The 26,511-nt window shown below is 37.4% G+C and overlaps 2 protein-coding genes across 11 annotated transcripts in view; one reads left to right on the top strand and one right to left on the bottom strand.

Annotated features, from left to right (window-relative positions):
- The window catches only part of C2CD6 (C2 calcium dependent domain containing 6), a 124,444-nt gene extending 121,662 nt beyond the window's left edge, over positions 1-2,782 (top strand). For all 7 annotated transcript variants that reach the window (XM_072617258.1, XM_072617255.1, XM_072617256.1 and 4 more), the window contains one exon: positions 2,290-2,782. In XM_072617258.1, the coding sequence (XP_072473359.1) occupies positions 2,290-2,655 (366 nt within the window). In that variant the 3' untranslated portion in view covers positions 2,656-2,782. The remainder of the gene's footprint in view (positions 1-2,289) is intronic.
- The window catches only part of STRADB (STE20 related adaptor beta), a 60,405-nt gene continuing 36,675 nt past the window's right edge, over positions 2,782-26,511 (bottom strand). For 2 of the 4 annotated variants that reach the window (XM_072617284.1, XM_072617287.1), the window contains 5 exons: positions 21,586-21,757; positions 20,901-21,005; positions 15,755-15,999; positions 8,899-8,941; positions 6,379-7,205 (listed from right to left, as the gene is read on the bottom strand). In XM_072617284.1, coding sequence (XP_072473385.1) covers positions 7,062-7,205; positions 8,899-8,941; positions 15,755-15,999; positions 20,901-21,005; positions 21,586-21,757 — 709 coding nt within the window. In that variant the 3' untranslated portion in view covers positions 6,379-7,061. Of the gene's footprint in view, positions 4,937-6,378; positions 7,206-8,898; positions 8,942-15,754; positions 16,000-20,900; positions 21,006-21,585; positions 21,758-26,511 lie in introns of those variants that run through there. The other 2 variants (XR_011968833.1, XM_072617286.1) reach the window with 2 other exon arrangements.

Raw genomic sequence — 26,511 nt, 5'->3', positions numbered from 1 at the left:
GTACAAGAAATTCTTACCTTATGCATCTTCCCATAGGAAAAAAATGTTAAAAAGTTGGTATAGGGGAAAACTAAAGATACATACATACATATGTATGCATATATACAAATGTATGTGTGTATACACATACACACATACATATATGAAAGGAAAATAGTGAATAGAGAACCAGCCTTGAATAAAAGAAGACCTCTGACACATACTGATGTGTGACCACGGGCAAATCACTTAACTTCTCAGTATTCTAGGCAACTCTCTAAGATTACATCTAGATTAGTGTGACTAATAAATTCCATGAAGCAGTATCATATATTAGGATTTATACTATTTGGAGTTGTAATTGTGTAAAATAGTGGTCATTGCTTTCATTTTCTTTGGAATTATACAGTGCAAATCTGAATAATGCAACCACTTCATTTGCACTTAATTAGAGACTTAGTTGTATCAGTTTCAAAGAAGGCAACTTTCATTGGGAGAGGTTATTTCCTCACCAGGGAGTTCATATATCAGTGAAATCACAAACCCAATCCTTTCCACAAGGAAATCCCTTAAAAACTCTATATTACTCTTTTTAAGTAGTTAAGGATCTTGTTAAGTACCCTAGGGTTTCATAAACAGTAGAATTTTAACAGTGTTTAACTGGGTGCTATAGAAAGGCACTGTGAAATATGCCTGTAATATATAGTGGGAAAGTTAAGCAACATCTTTTCCACTGAAACACTGCATAATTCATTTTGTGTGTATAGTAAAGTTGATAGCACACAAAATTGACTGTCATAAGGACTTTCAGTTAGATGACTAGTGGGGTCACTCATCAGGTACTTCAACATTCCAGCATCCCCCAGAGGGCATCAAATATATCACAATGTACAGAGAACTTGGACTTAGAGGAGTACTCAGGAGACACCAGGCAGGTATGTGGTTTCCCATGCACATACCTCTGAACTCTTAAATGCATCTATATATTTATATTACCAACATGAAAAATCCTGTTCTAATAAATATGCTAATTCGCTGTCAGAGCTTATCTCTGTGAATAGGAAAATATTTTGTCAGAAAATTGTATGTATTATTGGAAATGTTCTAAAAATTACACAGAGTATTCAGTGGTATGCCAAACATGGTGTACAAGCAGTCCCCAATTTAGTCAGAATGTATTCTGAAAGTTTGTACATTTGTTGTTTTAAAGTTGGTATGCATTTATTCATGGAAGAAAATGGGAATTGTTTGCAAAGTTTTTGTAAGTGGCTCTTAGAATACAAGGCCAACCCACAAAAGTTCATTTAATCCACAATCCAGATTAATTAATATTACTAACAGTATTAACCAAAATTCTGATTTCTAGGAACCCCTGGTGTTCATCTAAATGGAGCAGAAAGGAACAAAGTTTTCTCACTCTTTTTTTTATGCAGAACTAACCACAGTCAAAATATATAAAGAGGCAAAGCATCCTCCACCTCCTAGGGTCCCTCTCCCCAAGCTTCTAGTGTTTTCAGACTGCCCTAATCCCTTACTTCCTCATTCTCACTTTTATACATATATAACATTACACTAGGGTACTGGACTAGAAGTACTGAGTTTATTTTGGCTCTATCATGCTAGCTATATATATATGTCCTTAAGTAAATCATTTCAGCTTGCAGACATAGTTTCCCCATCTGTAAAATGAGATTATTGGAACTAGAAACACTTACTTAGTACACATATAGTTTGATCCTCTCATTTTATAGATGAGACAACGGAGGCCCTTAGAAGTTAACTGACTTGCCCAAAATGACCTAGCTCCCTACTCCCATTCTCCAGAAATTCCCCCACCCAAGCTCTCATTTCCTTTCTCTCAGCTAGGTGTTTGGGAAACCTGATGTGCATAAATGCACAGTAACTTCCCCAGGGAATAAAAAGGATGTTCATTAAAGCAAATGAATCTTTAATTTTAAGTGATAGAACTAAAACTGAAATTTTTCATGAATTATGGGTGAAAGTTTGTCTTACCTGATTAATTTAGTCCTCAAGGTCATTTATCATTGTTTTTTTATATGGTATTTCATCCATTCTTCCACCCCCTGAACACATAGATCTTTGAAAGCTTCAAATGAATCATCACAGCAAAGATTCAGGGAGGTGTAGATTAAAGAGAAGAACAGTAAGAAAAAAGTTTGTAAATTGGGGACTACCTTTCTGGCATACTTATCTGGGCTGTCCCTCTAACTGTATAAGTTATATTCCTTTTACCTTTAAAAAGATAAACTTAAATTATTAATCTACTCTGCTTTTATTTTTAATATTTAGGACTCTTCAGAACACAAAAAGGAAGATTTCCATTTGACCTCATTTAAGCATCTTGAAAAAGCAAAAGCGAAAGCAAGGTTTGACTTGGGAAAGAGCCCAGATAATAACCAATACACATTGAAAGACCTTGCCAGACCAAATACAGCTCCAGAGTTTAACAAGCGACTGAAAGAAAACTTTGGGAAACTGACATCCCCTCGGGTGGTTTCAGCAGGCTTATTTCATGTAAATGTTACAAACCCAGGTCTAGAGGAATATCATCATAAAAAAGACCTAAAAGATCTTGAAAAATGTTCAATCATTTGTGATATTCTACAGTTGTTAAACAGTTCATATGTGAAACGCAAGTATGAGGATGATTATTAAGTACATTACGAATCTCCTACTAATGAAATGTGTATAGGTCAGTCCTCTTATTTAGCAGCTCACTACAAAATTTCATCTTGTTAGTCATTGTTTTCACTGAAATACAAATAAACATTTATGATGCATATGTATATGTATTTTTATTTATGAGAATGAGGGAACTATTGACCATTTATTTATTAATGGGTTTTTTAAAAAAGTTTTTAATGGAATGCAGTTTGATATGATTATACAGATGTGGACTTTAATATTTAATCTCAGTCTTCAATTGATAATGACTAGAAAATGCTCTTTAGTCAAGTGTCAGTCTTATCTAGGATTGCACTTGAATTTGACTTTGTCATCTTCCACTTCAGAATATTTCCAATACCTTTTAATGACTGGGCTCAGTGCAGCAGTTGATAGGAATAAGGAAGGCAACTTTCTCAGAGACCCATGCTGGGAAACCAAGACAGCAGACAGTGTTAAAAAGTCTGTATTTATGCACCAGTACTGGAGAGTTAACACTCGGCTGCTCTTCAATTACTGCCCAAATATTAGAAGTTTCCCTGAACAAATCTTGAATTTCGATCATGGATTTTGAAACTTGGTGGACAGCTGCTTTGGAAGACCCTCAGCTGACCTTCCAAAAGCACTGGAATAGTACTTTAGTGCAGACAGGTCATTTTTTTTATGGTATTTCAAATGATCTCATTTATTCTAATGCAGCACTTAAGTGTACACAAAGAAACATGGGACAAATATTTTCCTATTAGGAGAATTTATCTCCACCCCACCACAGTCTTGGATTCCAATAGCTTTACATCAGAAAATTCATTTCCTAAGGCATTTTAGATAGTGTGGGAAGTTATTGCATCAAGTCTTCACATAGTATTCATTAGTAGATGGTCTTTGGGAATTGAGTCAGAACCAGCTAAGCTGGTCCTTGCTAGGATGAGAGACATAGATGTTATCACGAGGCTCATTCTTGAAAACCTTTCCAGCTTGGTAAAATCTTCCACAGAAACACTGGTGTAGGTCTTTCTTGGAGAAAGGCCATTTGTACTTTTATGATTTTTCAAGTGATTGACTGTATTGTTCATAGTGCGTGGCCAAAAATATTTATCAACTTGTGGCTGTCATAATGAACCTCTTCAAACATGGTGAGGATGGCCCTGTACTGGAAGCCTGATTATATTTTCATGCCTGGATAATTTTTCCTATCTGCCTATTTTAGTCAGTTTTCTTGTTTCTTGTAAAGAACAAAAGAGACATAATTTTCTAATAAGATAATTACATCAGAAAAAATTTTTTATATTGTAAAGTCAATTATACTCATAGGAGTTTTACCACACACCAAAACTAAAGTAATTATTTTAAAAACAAAATGTTTTGGAGACCATAGAATGAGCTGGAAGGGACTCTAGAGATTGCCTAATCTAACTTTACAGAGGAAGATGGGGCCCAGAGAAACGAATTTGCCCATAATTACACTTAGAATAATTTAACTCCCCATCCTATAAATTACACTAATTGAGTATTCCTTCTCTCCTCTGAACATCTATCTGGCTTGGAACTATCCTCCAATTTTTGTTTTTCTAAATGCACATTTGTTAGACACTATTGAGTCTGCAACATGTGTTCCTTTCAACAAGTTTAAGAAAAAACATTTAATCCTAATTTAATCCTAATTCTGGGGACACCTAACAGAGAAAGGACCCAGATGCGGCTATCTGATGACTTTTTCAGTCCACATAATGAGTGAGATTGTTTCTGTTTTGTAAATAAATACTTTCAGGAACCTCAAGTTGTACATGTAGCCTAGGATGACTGTGGCTTATTTAAATTGCTTCTGTGACTCATCCAGGAGACTCGATAAGCTATATTGGAGAAACTTGGTGGAACAAATTATGGGATCATAACACTGGATCATTCCTGTCCCCCAGCAGTACCCTTGAGTCTGACAACTCCTTGGTGACAGACAACCCATAACCCAAAGACCAAAAGGACTAAAGGGATTGTGCCTTGTGATTTCCATGCAGACTTCTTGTCATTAAGCAGCTTGTAGTATCTAGAGACAAACCAGTGAAGCCAATCTGTTAGTAAAAGAATGGATACCATGGCCCACCTCACCCCAGGAACTGTAACAACTAGGAACAATTCATCTCTTTCTTGACCTAAGTGAAATGGAGAGACATCTACTTTGAGGAGTTCCTTCCCCTCCATTCTCTTTAGGAGCTTGGGATATGATGCTGGGGGGTGGGAGGGATCCTAGGTAGATCCTTCTATTTGCACAGAAGATCTGAAAGAAAAAGGATATGAAAGGTGAAGGAGAATTTCCCATGTACAATAAATTGTAAAGATCAAACACTGATTATCTGAATCTATAGGTAACCTGGGGGAAAGTCACAAGAAACTGGATTACCCCCAAAGAGGTGGGACCTAGAGCCAAAACAGAATTGTATTCCAGGGTTTAATATTTAATTTCATCCTCTACGTTAGGACTCAGGATGACCTGAAAGGAAGAAGTTGCCACTATTCCAGTGCTAGCAGTGCATGCACAGTTTCGGGCAGGCAGTCTCTGCTACTGTGAGGAATGACAAGAGATCTGGCATTATTAAGTAGAGAAGCACCTGGTGACTAATATAAATATTATCTATATTCAGTTAATTCAAGCACCTTGGCTGGATTTTTGCCTTTGTGACAGGTCATAAGAGAAAATACTTAAATGAACACTCTATATGTAAGCATCATTGTTATATGTATATGTCACATATACACTAAGACATTTCTTAAGTTAAAGTCTTACAGCAGACATGCTTCCTAAAAAGAGAGAAGTCACCACACACTCAGCTTCTTCAGGTGACATGTTCTGTACAAGTCTTAGACAGAGAGGAGACTAATCATCACACTTGTTTACAGGGCAGTTGTGAGAAAGCTTGAAAGCACCGCAGTAATGATTATAAAGTTGCCCTGATAAACATTTCACAACAACCAGATCTCACTGTAAAGTCACAATACCTTCCTGTAACATTGTTGAGTTTATTGCTCATGATGCAGTAAAGCTCCGATAGAAAAAATTTAGCTGCTACTAATGTTTTCCCTAACACTTTTAACAAAATGATATAAGGCAAGGGTATGCCTGTAACATGGTTCTGACCATGATAACGTCATTAATAAAACAAAACCTCTGTTACGTCACAGAGCTAATCATAGCAGAGGTGAGAAGTAGATGGGTCAAGTTATGCTTGAAGCTTAATGGCCTCTAAGTATCAAACTGCCACTGTCATATTACTGATTGCATGCAAATTCACACTATTCATATGAAATTGTCCACATAACATTATTTTGTTGTTTTTCATGAGCAGTTAATGAATTAGTTGTGGACATGTTTGTTGTAGGCCTTCAAATTATGTCCATAAAAAAAACACAAAAATTTATCTTCAATAAGGTATAGATAACAGCCCCTTAGAACTTAATGGGTTTTTAACTATTCTGGCTTCATAGACCCCTTTAGCAGTCAGACTGGAGAAGCCTATGAGCCCCTTCTTAGTATAATGTTTTAAATGCATAAAATAAAATAGTAGGATTACAAAGGAAACCAATTATATTGAAATACAGTTATCAAAACATTTTTAAAATAAGTTCATAGATCCCAGGTTAAGAATCCTTGCTCTTGGCTAGAGAATAAGGACAGTACTATATAAAAACATCCTGGTCATATCACACAAAGGGCAAATCAAGTTGATGGAGTAAACTCAATTCAATGAATATTTATTGAGGGCACACAAAGTGCATGGATTTAAGCCTTATAATTTACAAAAAAAGAAAAGTGCAACTAATTAGGTGTTTGAAAAGAAAAAAACTGCATATTCATTTATATAAATACAAGTGAATCATTTAATGTTAGGCTCAGATTGATAAAGAATAGATATTATCAGGAGACAAAAAGACAGACATTTTTCCTTCTACTTAAAATAGCTTGGTGCCAAGATGTATTAGCTACTTGCCCTGTGGTGGGAGGCCAAAAGGCCAGAGAGATTAGAAGAAAAAGATGTATCTGAAGAGGCACTGTCTTGTCCTCCTTGGAGGACACCCTCAAAGCAGCCAAGAACATGAGAAAATAGATCAACATTATATTGGGAGATAAAGGAGGAATCAATCACAGTTTGAACAAAATACACAACTAAAAGGATATGAGAAAGCAACCAAACTCCTCATTCTGAAGTTCCCAGTACTTGTGATAGCACTTAGAGCTGTTTGGAAAGGCTGCTAGAATAGTGCCCCCTTTGAAAAGAGTGGTTTAAAATGAATTTCCAGTGCAATAACTGTTTTCAAGTATGGCTCTGGCACAGGTACTTAGCCAAATATACAGAAAAAGCAGCAAAGAGGTCAAGTACATAGGATGTAAGAGTGATTTGGCATCTTTAGAACTCCCAACCAATGTCTTCTTCATCAGTAAGAATATAATTAGGCTCAGTCCAGGTTGACACTGGGGGCATTGCTACTGACCATTTGCTATAAGGAGGAGGCAGCAATGAAAGTATTGAATCCTGGGTTTGTTCTTTTATCTGTTAAAAAAAAAAAAGAGCAAAACAAGACTATTTGGTACATAAATTAAAAATCTTAGTTTTGTTATCAGAACATTAAAAATTTTTGACAGAAATGACAATGCAATATTTTTGCTATTCAATGATTTTACAAAACTATTTTTTGGCATTGATCTTAAATCTGTTTTGATCCTGGTAATCTAATATGTGAGGAAGGCACACAACATTCCAAAGGGTATAGAAGCAGAAGTTCCCAAGCCAAGTTTGCTCTCAGCAGTTTCAACACTCTCCAACTTAAGAGAAATTATGGTTTGTAGCAATTTTTTTGGTCCACGAGGAAAATTAAATGTTTAAAAAATGTTACTTAAAAATATAATTATGTATTGAGAAATTTATGACCAAACAAGAGACAGAGAACATTATGAAGTGCAAAATGGATACATTTTGATTATGGATACAAATAGATACAAAATGATTACATTAAATTGAAAAGTTTTTGCAAAAACAAACCCAATGATTGGGAGGGAAGCAGAAAACTGGGAAAGAATTTTTACAACTAGTGTCTCTGATAAAGGTCTCATTTCTAAAATATATAGAGAACTGAGTCAAATTTACAAGACTACAAGTCATTCCCCAATTGATAAATGGTCAAAGGATATGAATAGGCAGTTTTCAGAGGAAGAAATTAAAGCTATCTATGGTCATAAGAAAAAAATGCTCCATTAATTAGAGAGATGCAAATCAAAACAACTCTGAGGTACCACATCACACCTATCAGATTGGCTAACATGACAGAACAGGAAGATGATAAATGTTGGAGGAGACGTGGGAGAGCTGGAACACTAATTCATTGCTGGTGGATCTGTGAGCTGATCCAACCATTCTAGAGAGCAATTTGCAACTATGCTCAAAGGGCTACAAAAATGTACATACCATTTGACCCAGGATTATCCATTCTAGGGCTGTATACCAAAGAGATCATAAAAATGAGAAAAGGTCCCACATGAACAAAAATATTTATAACAGCTTCTTTTGTGGTGGCCAAGAACTGGAAATCTAGGGGATGCCCATCAATTGGGGAATGACTGAACAAGTTGTGGTATATGAATGTAATGGAATACTATTGTGCTATAAGAAATGATGAACAGGCAGACTTCAGAAAAACCTGGAAAGACTTATATTAACTGATACAGAACTGAAATGAGCAGAACCAGAACATTAACAGCCACAGTGTGTGAGGACTGTTTTTGATAGACTAAGCCTTTCACAGCTATGTAAGGACCTAAAACATTCCCAAAGGACTCTGGAGGCAAAATGCCATCCACATCCTGAGAAATAACTATGGAATTGGAACACAGAATGAAGCAGACTTGTCTCTTGTGTTGTTTAGTTTTGGTTTGGTTTTTCTCATGGTTTCTTCCATTCATCTGAATGACTATTGTAAAAATGTGTTTAATAAGAATGTATGTACAGAACCCAACAAAAAAAAGTCTGAAAAAAATACAATATAATTATATGATTGTAATTTGTGTGTGTGTGTGTGATTGTTGTTTCTGTGGATTTTTTTCCCCTGTAGCTTCAATATCCCACGAAAACTTTTTAACTTTTAACTGCCAAATCAGAGATTATTAATTTAATAACATTATCTTGTTCCTGCCCTTATGAACTTATCTAGTATTTATAAAGACCCCATCTCCACAACAGATCAGCTCACCTGTCTGAAAAACTCATGTGACAGCAAAGTGCTTGCTGATGGCCTGGAATAGAAAACAAAATGATTTATAAATGAAGAATGTATCTTTCTTTAAAACAGCCAAATCTGAGTTTAAGAAATATGTCAGCATTTGGGGCTAAAGTTTTATAGGTTCAAAAAATCACTGCATGAAGATTTCAATAGGGGAAGAAAAAAAATTCCACATTGGTACAAATACAGGTATTTCCCCTCCCAAACTTGGTCTGTATCAAACCTGCCTGAAGTTTCCATGTCAGAGACACAACCAATGCCTCCCTTGCCTCAAAGAATCATAGGATCACAGAGTTTAGGGTTAGAAGCCTTAGAGATAGTTTTCATTTTATGAAAGAGGAAACTGGGGCCAAGAGAGGATAAGTGACTTGCCCATGGTCATACTGTATCACAGGAAGGAATAAAACTAGGTCTTCTTGTCTTCAGGGTCAATACAGAAGAAAAAGAAACAAAAAGGCACAGTCAGGTATGTAGAATATATAATGATTTGGCATCTCTAGAATTTCTGACTCCAAGATGGCTAGATGGCACAGCGCATAAATTGCTGATATTAGAGTTGGAAAACTTGAGTTCAAAAAAAGCAGGGACTTGACTGAGTTCTCCCCCAAAGTCCTCCAAATACCTGTAAAAAGGACTCCAAACAATTCTAGAGAAGCAGAACCCACAAAATATCAGAGTGAAAAAAAATTTTGACCCCAGTACAACCTGGAACATCAACAGGAAAGTTTTATGGCACCAGGCTGGGAAAGGAGAACAGTCCAGCACAAAATGTACCAGCACAAACGGTCCCAGGAAACCTGGAACAGGCCTCAGAGGACTAAATTACTGGCAACTGTGAGGGTTTTCCAGACTTCTCAACCCACAAACACCACAGACAACTCAGAAGGGAAGTAGGAAAGGTCTGTCAGACCTGGGTGAGAGAGGAGCAAAGTCTGGCCCCAGCCCCAGGGTGGTGGCAGCAGCAGCAGTGGTAGCAATGGCTGCTTCTAGAGCTCTTGGCCTAAAAATGGTGGGGGGATCAGAGGGGCTGCTCAGAGGGGGATTGCAGAGATCTTTTTGTTGGCACTGAGGAAGGATTCTCTTGCTTTGCTTTTGTTTGGATCTTTGTCACAGTGCTGGGGCAAAGAGGAGCGCTGGCGTTGTGGAACTTGTGGCAGTGGTAGAGAGGGAATCCTCACAGTTCCAAGTCAGAAAAGAATGCTTGTGGTCGCTCACAGTCCAGAGCACAGGCCAGCAGAGGAGTAAACATCTCTCCTTCCATCATACCACCTTGGTATGAAAATTTACAAGTCTCTAGAAGTATTTCTGAAAAGAGCTACACAAAACTCCTAAAGTTTGGGACAGTACACCCTCCATACTGGAAGCAGAGCCCTACCTTAACAAAGAGCTAAGAAGTCAAATAATTGGCTGAGGAAATGAGCAAACAGTGGAAAAAAACTCAGACTATAGAATCTTACTTGGTGACAAAGAAAATCAAAACATACAAGAAGAAGAAGACAACAAAATCAAAGTTTCTACATCCAAAGCCTCCAAAAAAAATATTAACTGTTCTCAGGCCATGGAAGAGCTCAAAAAGGATTTTGAAAATCACATAAGAGAGACAGAGGAAAAATTGGGAAGAGAAATTGAAAAGTTTTTGCAAAAACAAACCCAATGCAACCAAGATTAAGAGGGAAGCAGAAAAGTGGGAAAGAATTTTTGCAACTAGTGTCTCTGATAAAGGCCTCATTTCTAAAATACATAGAGAACAGTCAAATTTACAAGAATACAACTGATAAATGGTCAAAGGATATGAACAAGTAGTTTTCAGAGGAAGAAATTAAAGCTATCTATACTCATATGAAAAAATGCTATAAATCACTATTGATTAGAGAGATGCAGATCAAAACAGCTCTGAGGTACCACATCATACCTACCAGATTAGCTAACATGACAAAACAGGAAGATGATAAATGTTGGAGAAGATATGGGAGAGTTGGAACACTAATTCATTGCTGGTGGAGCTGTGAGTTGATCCAACCATTCTGAAGAGCAATTTGGAACTATGCTCAAAGGGCTACAAAAATGTACATACCATTTGACCCAGGATTATCCATTCTAGGGCTGTATACCAAAGAGATCATAAAAGTGGGAAAAGGTCCCACATGTACAAAAATATTTATAACAGCTCTTTTTGTGGTAGCCAAGAACTGGAAATCTAGGGGATGCCCATCAATTGGGGAATGACTGAACAAGTTGTGGTATATGAATGTAATGGAATACTATTGTGCTACAAGAAATGATGAACAGGCAGACTTCAGAAAAACCTGGAAAGACTTATATGAATTGATGCAGAACTGAAATGAGCAGAACCAGAACATTATACACAATAACAGTCACAGTGTACAAGGACTGTTTCTGATGAACTAAGCCCTTCACAGCTATGCAAGAACCTAAAACATTCTCAAAGGACTCTTGAGACAAAATGTCATCCACATTCAGAGAAAGAACTATGGAATTGGAACACAGAATGAGGCAGACTATTCTCTCTTGTGTTGTTTAGTTTTGGTTTGGTTTTTCTCATGGTTTCTTCCATTCATCTGAATTCTTCTATGCAACATGACTAATGTGAAAATGTGTTTAATAAAAATGTATGTGTGAAACTCATATAAGCTGTCTCAGGAATGGAGCGGGATAGAGGGAGAGAAAATTTAAGACTTATGGAAGTGATTGTTGAAAACTGAAAACAGATAAATTAATTTTTTTAAAGAAGTGAGTACAAATGGTAAAAGAGGTCCAAAATGCCAATGAGGAGAAGAATGTCTTAAAAAGCAGAACTGGCCAAATGGAAAAGGAGGTCCAAAAAGCTCACTGAAGAAAATAATTCCTTAAAGATTAGAATGGAGCAGACAGATGCTAATGACTTTATGAAAAATCAAGAGATTATAAAACAAAACCAAAAGAATGAAAAAATAGCAGACAATGTGAAATATCCCATTGGAACAACTGACCTGGAAAATAGATTCAGGAGAGATCATTTAAAAATTATTGGACTGCCTGAAAGCCATGATCAAAAAAAGAGCCTAGACATCATCTTTCAAGAAATTATCAAGGGAAACTGACCTGATATTTTAGAACCAGAGGATAAAACAGAAATTGAAAGATGCTACCAATCACCTCCTGAAAGTGATCCCAAAAGGAAAACTCCTAGGAATATTGTAGCCAAATTCTAGTGTACCCAGATCAAGGATAAAATATTGCAAACAACCAGAAAGAAACAATTCAAGTATCATAGAACCACACAGTCAGGATAACATAAGATTTAGCAGCTTGTACATTAAGTTATTGGAGGGTTTGGAATATGATATTCCAGAGGTCAAAGGAGATAGGATTAAAACCAAGAATCACCTAGTCAGCAAAACTGAGTATAACCCTTCAAGGGAAAAAATGGATATTCAATGAAATAGAGGACTTTCGAGCATTCTTGATGAAAAGACCTGAGCTGTGTAGAAAATCTGACTTTCAAATACAAGACTCAAGAAAAGCATGAAAAGGTAAATGGAAAGAGAAATCTTAAGGGACTTATTAAAGTTGAGCTATTTACATTCCTACATGGAAAGGTGACATTTTTAATTCATGAGATCTTTGTCAGTATTAGGGTTGTTGAAGGAAATTTCATATTTGGATACATATATACACACACATATATGTGTATTTATATATATATATATATACATATATATATATATATATATATAAAATAGACAAAAGGGCACAGGGTGAATTGAATATGAGGGGATGTTATCTAAGAAAGGAAATTAAGGGGTGAGAGAGGAATGTACTGGGAAAAGGAAAAAGGAAAAGGTAGAATGGGGTAAATTATCTCATATAAAAGAGGTAAGAAAAAACTTTTAAAGTGGAGGGGAAGAGAGGGGAGATGAGAGGGAATGAGTGAACCTTACTCTCATCAGATTTGGCTTAAGGAGGGAATAACATATATGCTGAATTGGGTATGGAAATATATCTTATCATACAGCAAAGTGGGGGGAGGGGATAAGAAAGGGGGTAATGATAGAAAAGAGGCCAGATGGGTAGATAGGGTAATCAGAAGCAAGCACTTCTCAATCACAAGAAGGAGGGACAGGGTAAAAGGAGAGAATAAAATAAGCAGGGAGTGGGAAAAGATGGAAGGAAATATAGTTAGTCTTTTACAACATGACTATTATGGAAGTGTTTTACATGACTACACATGTATAAGCTATATCAAATTACTTGCTTTCTCAACAAGGGTGGGTGGGGAGGGAAGAAGGGAGAGAATGTGGAACTCAAAGTATTAAAAAGAAATGTTAAAAATTGTTTTTACATGCAACTGGGAAATAATATATACAGGAAATGGGATATAGAACTCTATCTTGCCCTACAAGGAAGTAAAGGGGAATGGAATGAGGGGGATGACAGAAGGGAGGGCAGACTTGGGGAAGGGGTAATCAGAATGCATGCCATCTTGGGGTGGGAGGAAGGGAGAGAAGGAGAAAAAATTTGGAACTCAAAATCTTGTGGAAGTGAATGTTGAAAACTAAGAATAATATTTTTTTTAAAAGGAAGAACTGAGTTCAAATCCTGCCTCAGGCACTTACTAGCTGGGTGACCCTGGGCAAGTCACTTCACCTCTATTTGCCAGTTTCTTCCACTGTAAAATGGGGATAATAACAGCACTTACTTCATACGGTTTTAGTGAGGATCCACTGACATTATATGTAAAGTGATTTGTTATGCTTTAAAATCTTACATAGTAAATGCTTACTATTATGTTCCTCTCTGCCATCATCATCACACCCCCTAATTGTGTGTGTGCATGGCAAAGTGAGATCAGTCTGGTTAGGGCACCCAGATTCTGTGCAGGCTGATGAGCAAAGGTTAGAGAGATGCTTAGGCTCCTGCATTGTCTCTTTATTCTCTCAACCCCCAGTACAGTGCCTTGCACACATTAGGAACGCTTACACATACACACTCACACTCATACACACACACACACACACACACACACACACACACACACACACACCCATGAGCTTTTGCACAAACTTGTTAAACTACAGTGCCATGTAGCTCTCCTGGGAGGCTTTAGAGATATTGTGTCTTTGAAGTGGGGTATGTTCATGACTAACATGGTCTCCTGGGAAGTTTACTCTGGAGTCTGTGGGCAGTGTAGGTTGGAGGTGCAGCCTGTCCTCAAGGAAGATGAGGAGGCTATAAACCAAGGCAATGGCAACCAAAGGACATAAATGAAAATTATTCTGTGTGGTGTGGAGGATTCTGGAGTGTTTAGCTGGAGTGACTGAGATCCTTTTTAAAAAATATTAGAGCACAGAAGGGAGCCAATTTAGAGGGAAATGTAAGGATTTGATTTGAGACAATGAGTTTGAGGACATATAGTTGGAGATATAAAACTGGGGATATGGAATGAGGTCAGGGCTAGGGATACAAATCTGGAAGTCACTGTAGTAGTGAAACTGTGAAATTGTGAAAAGGGAGAGAAAAGAATAAAAATCAATATAAAATGGATGAGATTAGCTATTTGATGGAGAAACCATGATATGAATAGCATGCTGATAATATCAGAAAGTTTTCTAGATATTATTAAGGGAATTGGGAATTCTACCTAAAAAGAAAGGCACCAATTTAACAGGCAACTAATACAAAACAAAATGTAATTTTGAAAACTGTAGTATGTCTACCATGAGGAAGTCCTATAATGACAAAAGTTTTTGGTTTGGGTAACTGACAAATACCATTGAAAAGGAGCATTCAGTCAGAGGAGTGGGTAACCTGAACAAATGAAGGAAGTATTCGAGTTTACTTGGAGAGTATTATCTCAAAATGGTAATGAGTATATGTCAGGCTGACTAATTTGATCTTAGCAGCCATGAATTATGTAAAAATAGCCAATATAAACATGGACATTAGAGTCTATTTGGGAATTATATTTTCACTGTAAATTAATGGAATTGTATTTTGGTTTCAATAAAGTGTGAATTTTACAAATGTGGCTCATTCTCCCAGAATCTAATCATCTCCAGATAAACTGACAAAATCCAATTACTAAACCTTAGAAGTCGAAGACCAGTCTCTACCAAGGTGCCAGTAAAGTCTGGCAATCAGCTGTAAGGTCTTTCCGATACTGCCCTGGATGATCGGAAGTCCTCCCAAAATTAATTATTTAAATAACTGAGGGTGAAAGTGGGAGGGAATGTGGAAGAATGAAACTGAAAGGGAATATCTCCAAGTTCTTACTGTCAATCCCCTACGTTAAACATGAAACTCTGGAATAAAATATTTATGATGAAAACACACATTTCATCCCCATCCAAGCCTTATGAAATTATGATATTATTAATATAAAAATAAACATAATACCTTCATCTTCATACACAGCACTTTATGTTTTTCAAAACATTATAACATATTATTCTCACTTTATCAACACAACTCACCTAGGGAAGGCAGGTATAATTATATTCATTTTTATAGCTAAGGAAATTGAGGCTTTAATGAGGTTAAGTGACTTGCCAAAGGTCATGAGGCTGGTAAGTAGCAAAGCCTAGATTTAAAACCAGGGCTTGTGTCTCCTAGTCCGGTACCTTTTTCATGGCAGCACAATGACTTGGTTTTATACATTTTGGTATTGATACTAGATTACTGATTGCTTGGATACAAAAGATTACATTTAATTAAATTAAAAGTTTGGTTTCTCAGAATAAGGAATCTAAGCTCATCTGAATAGGCAAGGTCTTCTTGATTTATATGAAACATGTATATTTTCTCTTTTAGATGCAATCATTCTTACCTTTTTTCAGGATCTTGTTGCAAACATAGTTCTACCAAACTATGGAAAGCAGGAGAAAAAGTTTTTGATGAAGGAGTCTGCAGTCTGTCACTGGTTACTGTGCGTGTCAGGCTTGAAACTAGCACACTTTCTCCAATTCCAGAGTCTACACCAGAACGGGAGTTTTTCAATCTTGATTCTGCTTGAACAGATGCATTTTTCTCCAATGGGCAGGAAGGAAAACCTTTCAATTTTTGTAATAGCATCTAGAAAAAAGAAAATTTTCACTCAGACAAAAAGTTTCTTTTTAAAATATTTTTCCAATTACACATAAGAACAATTTTTTCACTAAATTTTTATAAAAATTTTGAGTACCAAAATCTCTCCCTTCTCCCAAACTCCTCCTTGAGATGTCAAACTATTTTTTTAATTTATTTATTTAACTTTTAACATTCATTTTCACAAAATTTTGGGTTCCAAATTTTCTCCCCATTTGTCTCCTCCCCCCACCCCAAAACATCGAGCATTCTATTTGCCCCTATCACCAATCTGGCCTCTCTTCTATCATCCCTCCCTTCCCTTGTCCCCATCTTCTCTTTTGTCTGCAGGGCAAGATAAATGTCTATACCCCATTACCTGTATTTCTTGTTTCCTAGTTGTACGTAAGATCAATACTCAACTGTTGTTCCTAAAACTTTGAGTTCCAACTTCTCTTCCTCCCTCCCTCCCCACCCATCCCCATTGGGAGGGCAAGCAATTCAATACAGGCCATATTGGCCTGTGTAGTTTTGCAAATGACTTCCATAATCGTCGTGTTGTGTAAGACTTAACTATATTTCCCTCCACCCTATCCTGCCCCCCATTGGTTCTATTCTCTCTTTGGATCCTGTCCCTCCCCAAGAGTGTTGACTTCAAATTGCTCCCTCCTCCCACTGCCCTCCCTTCCATCATCCCCCCCACCCTGCTTATCCCCTTATCCCCCACTTTCCTGTATTGTAAGATAGGTTTTCATACCAAAATGAGTGTGCATTTTATTCCTTCCTTTAGTGGAATGTGATGAGAGTAAACTTCATGTTTTTTCTTTCACCTCCCCTCTTTTTCCCTCCACTAAAAAGTCTTTTGCTTGCCTCTTTTCTGAGAGATAATTTGCCCCATTCCATTTCTCCCTTTCTCCTCCCAATATATTTCTCTCTCACTGCTTAATTTCATTTTTTTAAGATATGATCCCATCCTATTCAATTAACTCTGTGCTCTGTGTGTGTGTGTGTGTAATCCCACCAACTACCCAGATACTGAAAAGTTTCAAGAGTTACAAATATTGTCTTTCCATGTAGGAATGTAAACAGTTCAACTTTAGTAAGTCCCTTATGACTTCTCTTTGCTGTTTATGTTTTCATGTTTCTCTTCATTCTTGTTTTTGAAAGTTAAATTTTCTTTTCAGCTCTGGTCTTTTTATCAAGAATGCTTGAAAATCCTCTATTTCATTGAAAGACCATTTTTTCCCCTGAAGTATTATACTCAGTTTTGCTGGGTAGGTGATTCTTGGTTTTAGTCCTAGTTCCTTTGACTTCTGGAATATCACATTCCAAGCCCTTCCATCCCTCAATGTAGAAGCTGCTTCATCTTGTGTTATCCTGATTGTATTTCCACAATACTTGAATTGTTTCTTTCTAGCTGCTTGCAATATTTTCTCCTTGACCAGGGAACTCTGGAATTTGGCCACAATGTTCCTAGGAGTTTCTCTTTTTGGATCTCTTTCAGGAGGTGATCTGTGGATTCCTTGAATACTTATTTTGCCCTCTGGTTCTAGAATCTCAGGGCAGTTTTCCTTGATAATTTCATGAAAGATGATGTCTAGGCTCTTTTTTTTGAACATGGCTTTCAGGTAGTCCCATAATTTTTAAATTGTCTCTCCTGGATCTAATTTCCAGGTCAGCTATTTTTCCAATGAGATATTTCACATTGTCTTCCATTTTTTCATTCTTTTGGTTTTGTTTTATGATTTCTTGGTTTCTCATAAAGTCATTAGCCTCCATCTGTTCCATTCTAATTTTGAAAGAACTATTTTCTTCAGTGAGCTTTTGAACCTCCTTTTCCATTTGACCAATTCTGCTTTTTAAAGCATTCTTCTCCTCATTGACTTTTTGAACCTCTTTTGCCAATTGAGTTAGTCTATTTTTCAAGGTGTTATTTTCTTCAGCATTTTTTTGGGTCTCCTTTAGCAAGGTGTTGACCTGCTTTTCATGCTTTTCTTGCATCTCTCTCATTTCTCTTCCCAGTTTTTCCTCCACCTCTCTAACTTGATTTTCAAAATCCTTTTTGAGCTCTTCCATGGCCTGAGCCCATTGAATATTTATTTTGGATGTTTGGGATACAGAAGCCTTGACTTCTATGTCTTCCCTGATGGTAAGCATTGTTCTTCCTCATGTGAAAGGATGGGAGGAGATATCTGTTCACCAAGAAAGTAACCTTCTATGGTCTTATTTTATTTCCCTTTTCTGGGCATTTTCCCAGCCAGTTACTTGACTTCTGAGTTTCCTCTCCACACCTACCTCACCTCCAGTTCTGCCCAGCCAGCGCTTGGGGGGCTGAGATTCAAATGCTGCTTCCCAGCCTTAGGGCTTTGGCAGGGTGGGGCTGCTATTCAGTGTGAGATTAAGTTCAGGTGCTCGGGTGGGGGCAGGGCCACCACACGGGGCACAGTTCCCTTGGAGGGTTTACGGGGAGACCTTCAACAATGCATCTGGGCTCCTGCCTGCTTTGGGAGTCCCTGTCCACTGCTGCCTCCGCTGCTGCCTCCCGAGGGGGCCTGAGTTATGGGGACACCCCACTCCCCTCTTGGCCAGCCAAAAAGAGCCTCTCACTGACCTTTGGTGCCTGTGGGTGGAGGGACCTGCGCAGCGGCTGGAGATTCTGTCCCTGAAACCTGCTCAGATCTGCTCCCCTCAGTGCTGTGTGACCAAGGCAGGGCTGGGCTCTGCTCTGGGTCTGGTGCGTAATGGACCTTTCGTGTCAGTTTTTCAGGTCTCTCTGGAACAGAAATCTCCTCCACTCCATTGTTCTGTGGCTTCTGCTGCTCCAGAATTTGTTGGGAATTCTTCTTTACAGGTATTTTATGGGCTGTGGGTTAGGAGCTAGCATATGTGTATCTTTCTACTCCACCATCTTGCCTCCTCCCCCGTAAACTATTTGATATAGGTTATAAATGTGTAGTCATGCAAAACATATTTCCACAATGGGTATGTTGTGAAATACAGACTGTCCCCAAAAAATTCATGAAAAAAATAAAATGAAAAATAGTATGCTATGTTCTGTATTCACATGCTATCAGTTCCTTCTCTGGCGGTGGATAGATTTTTTCATCATGAATCCTTTGGAATCATCTTGAATCACTGTATTGTTGAGATAGCTATTATTCACAGCTGATCCCTGTACTGCTGCTACTACATATAATGTTCTCATGGTTCTACTCATTTCAGTTTCCATCAGTTCATGTAAGTTTTCCTGGGGTTTTCTGAAAGCATTCTGCCTGTCACTTCTTATAGCATAATAGTACAGTTATTCCTTCCATATCGTGACTTTCCACACTGTGGTTTGCAGGTCAGCACAAGAAATTAAATGGGAATTTTGGGGGGCATTTTGTGGAAGCTACAGATGACCACATGAAAGCCAACGGATCACACAGGGTGTATGACCACATACTTAACCCAAAATTATATTAAGGTACAGTAAACACTCCATAAAAGAAAAAAGAAAAAAATTCAGATTTCTCTGATATGAAGGGAGGGCCAATTACAGTCACATACCATAGCTTGTTCAGTCTTTCCCCAACTGATGGACCATCCCTCAATTTTTAATTCTTTCCACCAAAAAGAGCTACTATAAATATGCTAATTAATTTATTTTTAGTTTTCAATATTCATTTCCACAAGATTTTGACTTGCAAATTTTTTCCCCATCTCTGCCCTCTGTCTACTCCAAAAGGTTGTGCATTTCAATCACCCCTTCCCCTGATCTGCCCTTGCTTCTATCAAACTCCTACCTTCTTTTATCCCTGTCCCCTCTATTTTCTTGTAGGGCAAGATAGATTTCTATACCCCATTGCTTATACGTCTTATTTCCCAGATGCATGTTAAAACAATTTTTAACATTCATTTTTAAAACTTTGAGTTCCAATTTCTTTCCCCTTCTTCTTCCCCACCCATCCCCACTGAGAAGGCAAGCAATTCAATATAGATTATACATGTGTAGTCATGCAAAACACTTCCATAAGTCATGTTGTGAAAGACTAACTATATTTCCCTCCATTCTATCCTGCCCCCCATTTATTCTATTCTCTCTTTTGACCTTGTCCCTCCCTAAAAGTGCTTACTTCTAATTTCTAATTTTCTGGAATTACTTCTAATTTTCTGGAAAAGGGGGGAGGTGAGAGGGAAAAAGTGAAGCTCACTCTCATAACATTTGGTTTAAAGAGGGAATAACATGCACACTCAATCTGGTATGAAAATCTTTCTTACACTATAGGAAAGTAGGGGAGAAGGAGATATGTGGGGTGTGGAGAGAGATGATAGAAGGGAGGACAAATGGGAGGAGGGGGAAATTAGAAGTAAACACTTTTGGGGAGGGACAAAGTTAAAAGAGAGAATAGAATAAATGGGGGCAGGATAGGATGAAGGGAAATATAGTTAGTCTTATACAACACGACTTTTATGGAAGTCTTTTGCATGACTATACATGTATAACCTATATTGAATTGCTTGTCTTCTCAGTGGGGATGTGTAGGGAGGGAGGAAGGAATAGAAGTTGGAACTCAAAGTTTTAAAAAATGAATATTAAAAATTGTTTTTACATACAACTGGGAAATAAGAAATACAGGTAATACAGTATAGAAATCTATCTTGCCCTACAAGAAAATAGAGGATATGGGGATAAGGGAAGGGAGAGGTATGATAGAAGGGAGGGCAGATTGGGGAAAGGGGTAATCAGAATGCATGGTGTCTTGGGGTGGGGGGAGGGAAGAGATGGGGAGAAAATTTGGAACTCAAAAACTTGTGGAAATGAATGTTGAAAACTAAAAATAAATTAATTAATTTTAAAAATACACATAATAGAAATTATTTAGAGTAGAAGGCATCTTTCAAAGAGAGGAGAGTTTAAAAATGTTTACCTGAGTCCGGTGAATATCTTGGAAAGGTACCTGCCCATTGGCTAATTCACATGCTGTAATTCCAACACTATAAATGTCTGACTTCACATTATACCCATATAGATCCTGTAGAACAAAAGTAATGTAAAGTCAATAAGTTAGTAATAACTTAATGTATCAATATAACTAAACTATAGAACTACGCTCTCTCATTTATAAGGAAAAGTCAAAAAAGAGGCCAAAAAGCACACCCAAAAAGGTTCTGCTGAATCAGGGTACACTCAGTCCACAGTATAAATTATTTTTAAAATATTTGATTTAAAAAAAAAAATAAGGCAGTTAAGTGGTGCAGTGGATAAGACTGTCTGGTGCAGGATCATGAACTCCTGAGTTCAAATAGGGCCTCAGACCCTGGGCAAGTCACTTAATCATGTTTGTCTGAGTTCTTCATCTATAAAATGAGCTGGAGAAGGAAATGAAAACCAGTCCAGTATCCTTGTCAAGAAACTCCCAAATGGGATCATGAAGAGTCAGACATGACTGAAAACAACTGAACAACAAACGTTAAATATATTATTATGATACATTATTTTTTAAAAAAGGAAAAATGGCAGCTGATCTAGTTTACAAGAGTATAATTTTCCTCTGCACAAACTCAAATGCTAAGAGAAATGTGGAAAATAAATTTGAATCAGTTATTTCTGACCTGTCTTAGTAGTTCTGGACTCAGCCAAGGATGAACTGATGTACTGAACTGGGGAAAATCATATACAACTTTAGACCTTTGCCCATGGTTAATCAAACTGTAGAGACGGGACAGGCCAGAGAGACATACAAGGCCATCTCCAGAAATCAAGATGTGACTGGCTTTAATACTCCTAAAACAAAAATGTGCAAATAAGGATGAATGAATTACCAAAGAAAATAAAAATCAGTTATTGTTATTATAACTTGAATATAACTAAAAAGGCATCTTTTATTCAAGTTTGAATACTAGATAACAGTTTTGTTAATTTATCCATGCTGATTATGTGGATAAATACTCTAATCAAAACTGATATCGTTAAATACTTAATTCTCCAGGAAACTACATTAGTCAGTGAAAATTATCTACATATGCTTAGAAACTAAAGTCTATAGTGAATTGGATACGATGCTACAAATATACAAACACACATAAATGACAAATTATTTCTAAATCTTTCCATCTAGTTTATTACTTAATAAGGTCACATATATTAAAGGCAAGAAGTGTGAAATTCAAATTTTTGTAAAACCCAAAAAAAAGTGAAGTAAAATTACTTTTGTCACTCAGAATACCAGAATATTTCCACAATAGCTTGTGGGGAAAAAAAAAACTAAAAACACTTCTGTGCTTAAATAAAATATTATTTGTGTTAATTAAGTTTCATAATTAAATTCTACAATTTTTTCATTTACTTAAAGCCTCTCATAATTTACTTTCTAAATTAAAAAAGATTCTCTTGTATAAAATCTCTGCTTAACAGATAAATCAAAAAAACATTTATTAAATGCCTGGCACTGTTCAAGGTACAAGGGATAGAAAAACAAAAATGAAACAATTCCTACCCTCAAGGAGCTTGTTATTTTTTTGTCCTTCATTTTCAAAACAGATCAATGATATCAAAGGCCGACATCTCGACTTGTACATGAATTGGACTTGTAAGGCAAAGTTGCACAAAACCATCAGCCTCATTCTCTACTCCTGAGTCATTGAAGTCCAGTGGCAAGACAAAAATCAGGATGATTGGTGATGGCCCAGGAGGCAGTGGATTGCCTTGGCGTCTTAGCTATCTAAGAGCTAAGTACTCCATAGCTCCTACTTCAGTCATCTTCATGATCATGGGAACAAATTGTTCTCATCCACCCATTCCACTGGGGAAAGTCTTTACATGCTTGGGTTAGACACCTCCTTAACTCACCAATGGTTTGAGGCCTATCAGTTAACCTCAATCTGGTTTGGTCATCTGTTGAGACGGTGTAAAGCTATATTACTAGTGGTGTATGGCCACTGCACATACTACAACTTCTTGAAGCCACATGTAAGACATGGAGCCTAATATTACAGCAATGCCTCTTGATGTGTAGGTTATTTTCTGGTTATCAAGTATGTCTCTGCTATTAAATACAAGATAAATATTTTTGGAGTGGTGTACGGTATTTGCAGTTGAGAGGTCAAGAAAAGTTTCATGTAAGAAAGTATCATTTGAGCAGAGTTTTGAAGCAAACAAGGGATTACAACAGGCAGAGGAAAGGAAGAAGGGTATTCCAGACATAGGGGACAACCAGCGCAAAGGTCTCTAGACAGGAGATGGAATGCCATATCAGGGATAGAAAGAAGACTAATATGGCTGGACCATAAAGTGAAGTAAGAAAAATAGACTGTAAAAGGTTGGGAAGGTAGGCTGAGGTTGGGTTGTATAGAGTTTTAAAAGCTAACAGAGAAGCTTGTATTTGATCCTAGAAGCAATAGAGAGTCACTGTAATTTGCTGAGCAGTAGAGGAAGGACATGGCCATATCTAGTCTTCTTTGAGAAAAAAAGAGGAAGGAAAGGAGTGAGGGGAGAGAAGCAGAGGAGTTGCAGGGGGGAGGTGGAGAAAGAAGAACAATAGCTTTAGGATAATCACTTTGACTGCAGTGTGGAGGATGAATTAGAAATGAGAGGCAAGGAGGCCAATTAAAATGTGATTGCAGTATTCCAGTCAAAAAGTGATGAGGGTCTAAATTAGAGTTGTGGCTATGTAAGTAGAAAGAAGAGAAGGGATACCAAAGATATTGTAGATGCAGAAAAGATAAGATTTGGCAAGTGCTTGGATGTGTGGTGTAAGGGAGAGCAAGACATCAAGGATAAACTCAAGATCGTGAACCTAGGTAACTTTAAGGATCATGATGACTTTGAAAGAAATAAGGAAGATTAGAAGGGAGGCATTTTGGGGGACTGAAAGTTATTAAATTCATTTTTAAACCATATTGTTTTAAAGACAAACAGCTGGAACTACAGACAGTTGTAGATTTGTGAGTATATATCTGTGAGTCATCAGCATACACATAATAAACCCATGGGACCTGATGAGATAAGACTTTTCTGGTTCCAGGAGCCAAGACAGCAGAGTGATTGGTAATTGCTATCTCCCTGACCTTGACAATCCCAGAGAATATCTTCCAGGGAATTGATAAGATCACCAAGTCAGTGTCCACAGAGAATAGAAAAGAGCTCAGTACAGGGTACCTTCACATAAGGGTACATGATATAGATTACAATCCATCAAAGTGGACTGAGAAGGAATGATCAGACAGGTAGAAAAACCAAGAAAGAACAGTGTTATGAAAACCCAAAGAACAGAGAAAGCTACAGTCACTTTATATCTGCTATTGAGTATGACCTCTCTTACTTTATTGTTACTTATCCTGGGTAATAATTCCCTATTAGCCATATTTGCCATCCTTTTTTTGGTAGAGAAAACAGAAGCAAATGAAAACCTAGCCCTTTTTGTTTCCAGCTTTACTTGCTTTAGTATTCTCTGCTGCAGCATTTCTGACACTCTTCCCCATTTGACAATTATTCCCTTTTATTATTCTCTCTCCTTCCTTCCATCTTCTGTACACTTTTTTAAAAAGTCTGTGGGTTGGGGGCGGAGCCAAGATGACAGAGTAGAAGGATGGACCTGCTCTAACTCTCCTCCCATAGCCCATAAAATACTTGTAAAAAATGACTCTAAACAAATTCTAGGGCAGCAGAAGCCACAAAATGACAGTGTGAAAGAGATTTCCAGCCCAAGACAGCCTGGAAGGCTGACAGGAAAGGTGTTATCACACTGCACTCAGAACAGAGTGCAGCCCGGCCTTGGCCATGCTGCACAGACAGGACTGGAGCAGGCTTCAGGGTGTGGAATCATAGGTAACAGCTGCGGTTCCCAGATTTCTTAACCCACATACACCAAAGACAGCTTCAAAGGTCAGAGAGAAAGCTCTTTCACCTGGGTGAGAGGGGAGTGAAGTCTGGCCCCAGCCCCAGCCCCAAGGGGGCAGTAGAGTCCACTGCCCCGGGGGAACTGAGCAGTTGATCTGGGTCTCAGTTCTGAGTAGCAGTCCTGGGGTGAGGAAGAGTGCTGATGTGGTGGAGATGGTGGTGACTGTGAAGAGGGAATCCTACTCGCAGGTCCTAGGCAGAAAAGAGTACTTACGGTTGTTCACAGACCAGAGCTCAGGCCAGGAGAGAAGTAAACTCCTTTCCCTTGATTGTGCCACTTTCGAGGAAATGAGAACTTACAGGTCCCTAGAGTGTACCCTCCACTTGACAAAAGACTCAAAAGTCATGTAACTGGCTGAGAAAATGCCCCCAAAAGGGAAAAAATAAGACTATAGAAGGTTAATTTTTTGGTAAAAAGGTATTTTCTTCCATCCTTTCAGGTGAGGAAGAACAAAGCATACCATCAGAGGACAACATCAAATTCAAGGCTTCTGCATCCAAAACCTCCAAAAAGAAATATGCAATAGTCTCAAGTCATGGAAGAGCTCAAGAAGGATTTTGAAAATCAAATATGAAAAGTGGGTAAAAATTGGGAAGAGAAATGAGAGCAATGAAAGAAAATCATGAAAAGCGAGTCAACAGCTTGCTAAAGGAGACCCCCCCCAAAAAAATGCTGAAGAAAATAACACCTTCACAAATAGACTAACTCAAATGGCAAACGAGGTCCAAAAAGCTAATGAGGAGAAGAATGCTTTAAAAAGCAGAATTGGTCAAATGAAAAGGAGGTTCAAAAGCTCACTGAAGAAAATAGTTCTTTAAAATTAGAATGGAGCAGATAGAAGCTAATGACTTTATGAGAAACCAAGAAATTATAAAACAAAACCACAAGAATGAAAAAATAGAAACCAATGTGAAATATCTCATTGGAAAAACAACTGACCTAGAAAATAGATCTAGGAGAGATAATTTAAAAATATTGGTCTACCTGAAAACCATGATCAAAAAAAGAGTCTAGACATCTTCCAAGAAATTATCAAGGAAAACTGCCCTGATAGTCTAGAACCACAAGGTAAAATAGAAATGGAAAGAATTCACTGATCACCTCCTGAAAAAGATCCCAACAAGAAAACTCCTAGGAATATTGCAGCCAAATTCCAGAGATCCGAGGTCAAGGAGAAAATATTACAAGCAGCCAGAAAGAAATAATTCAAGTATTATGAAAATACAATCAACGTAACACAGGATTTAGCAGTTTCTACACTAAGGAACTGAAGGGCTTAGAATATGATATTCCAGAGGTCAAAGTAGATAGGATTAAAACCAAGAATCACCTATCCAGAAAAACTCAGTATAATACTTCAGGCGAAAAAAATGGAATTTCAACGAAATAGAGAACTTCCAAGCATTCTCAATGAAAAAACCAGAGCAGAATAGAAAATCTGACTTCAAATACAAGAATCAAGAGAAACATGAAAAGGTAAACAGGAAAGAGAAGCCTTAAGGAACTCATTAAAGTTGAACTGTTTACATTCCTACATGGAAAGATCTTATTTGTAACTCATGGGACCTTTTTCAGTATTAGGGTAGTTAGAGGGAATATATATATATGTGTGTGTGTGTGTGTGTGTGTGTGTGTGTGT

This window comes from Notamacropus eugenii, chromosome 6 (assembly GCF_028372415.1).
Source record: "Notamacropus eugenii isolate mMacEug1 chromosome 6, mMacEug1.pri_v2, whole genome shotgun sequence".
NCBI classification, from domain to species: domain Eukaryota; kingdom Metazoa; phylum Chordata; class Mammalia; order Diprotodontia; family Macropodidae; genus Notamacropus; species Notamacropus eugenii.
Note: the sequence above shows the minus strand (reverse complement) of the source record. Positions and strands in the feature narration are given on the sequence as shown.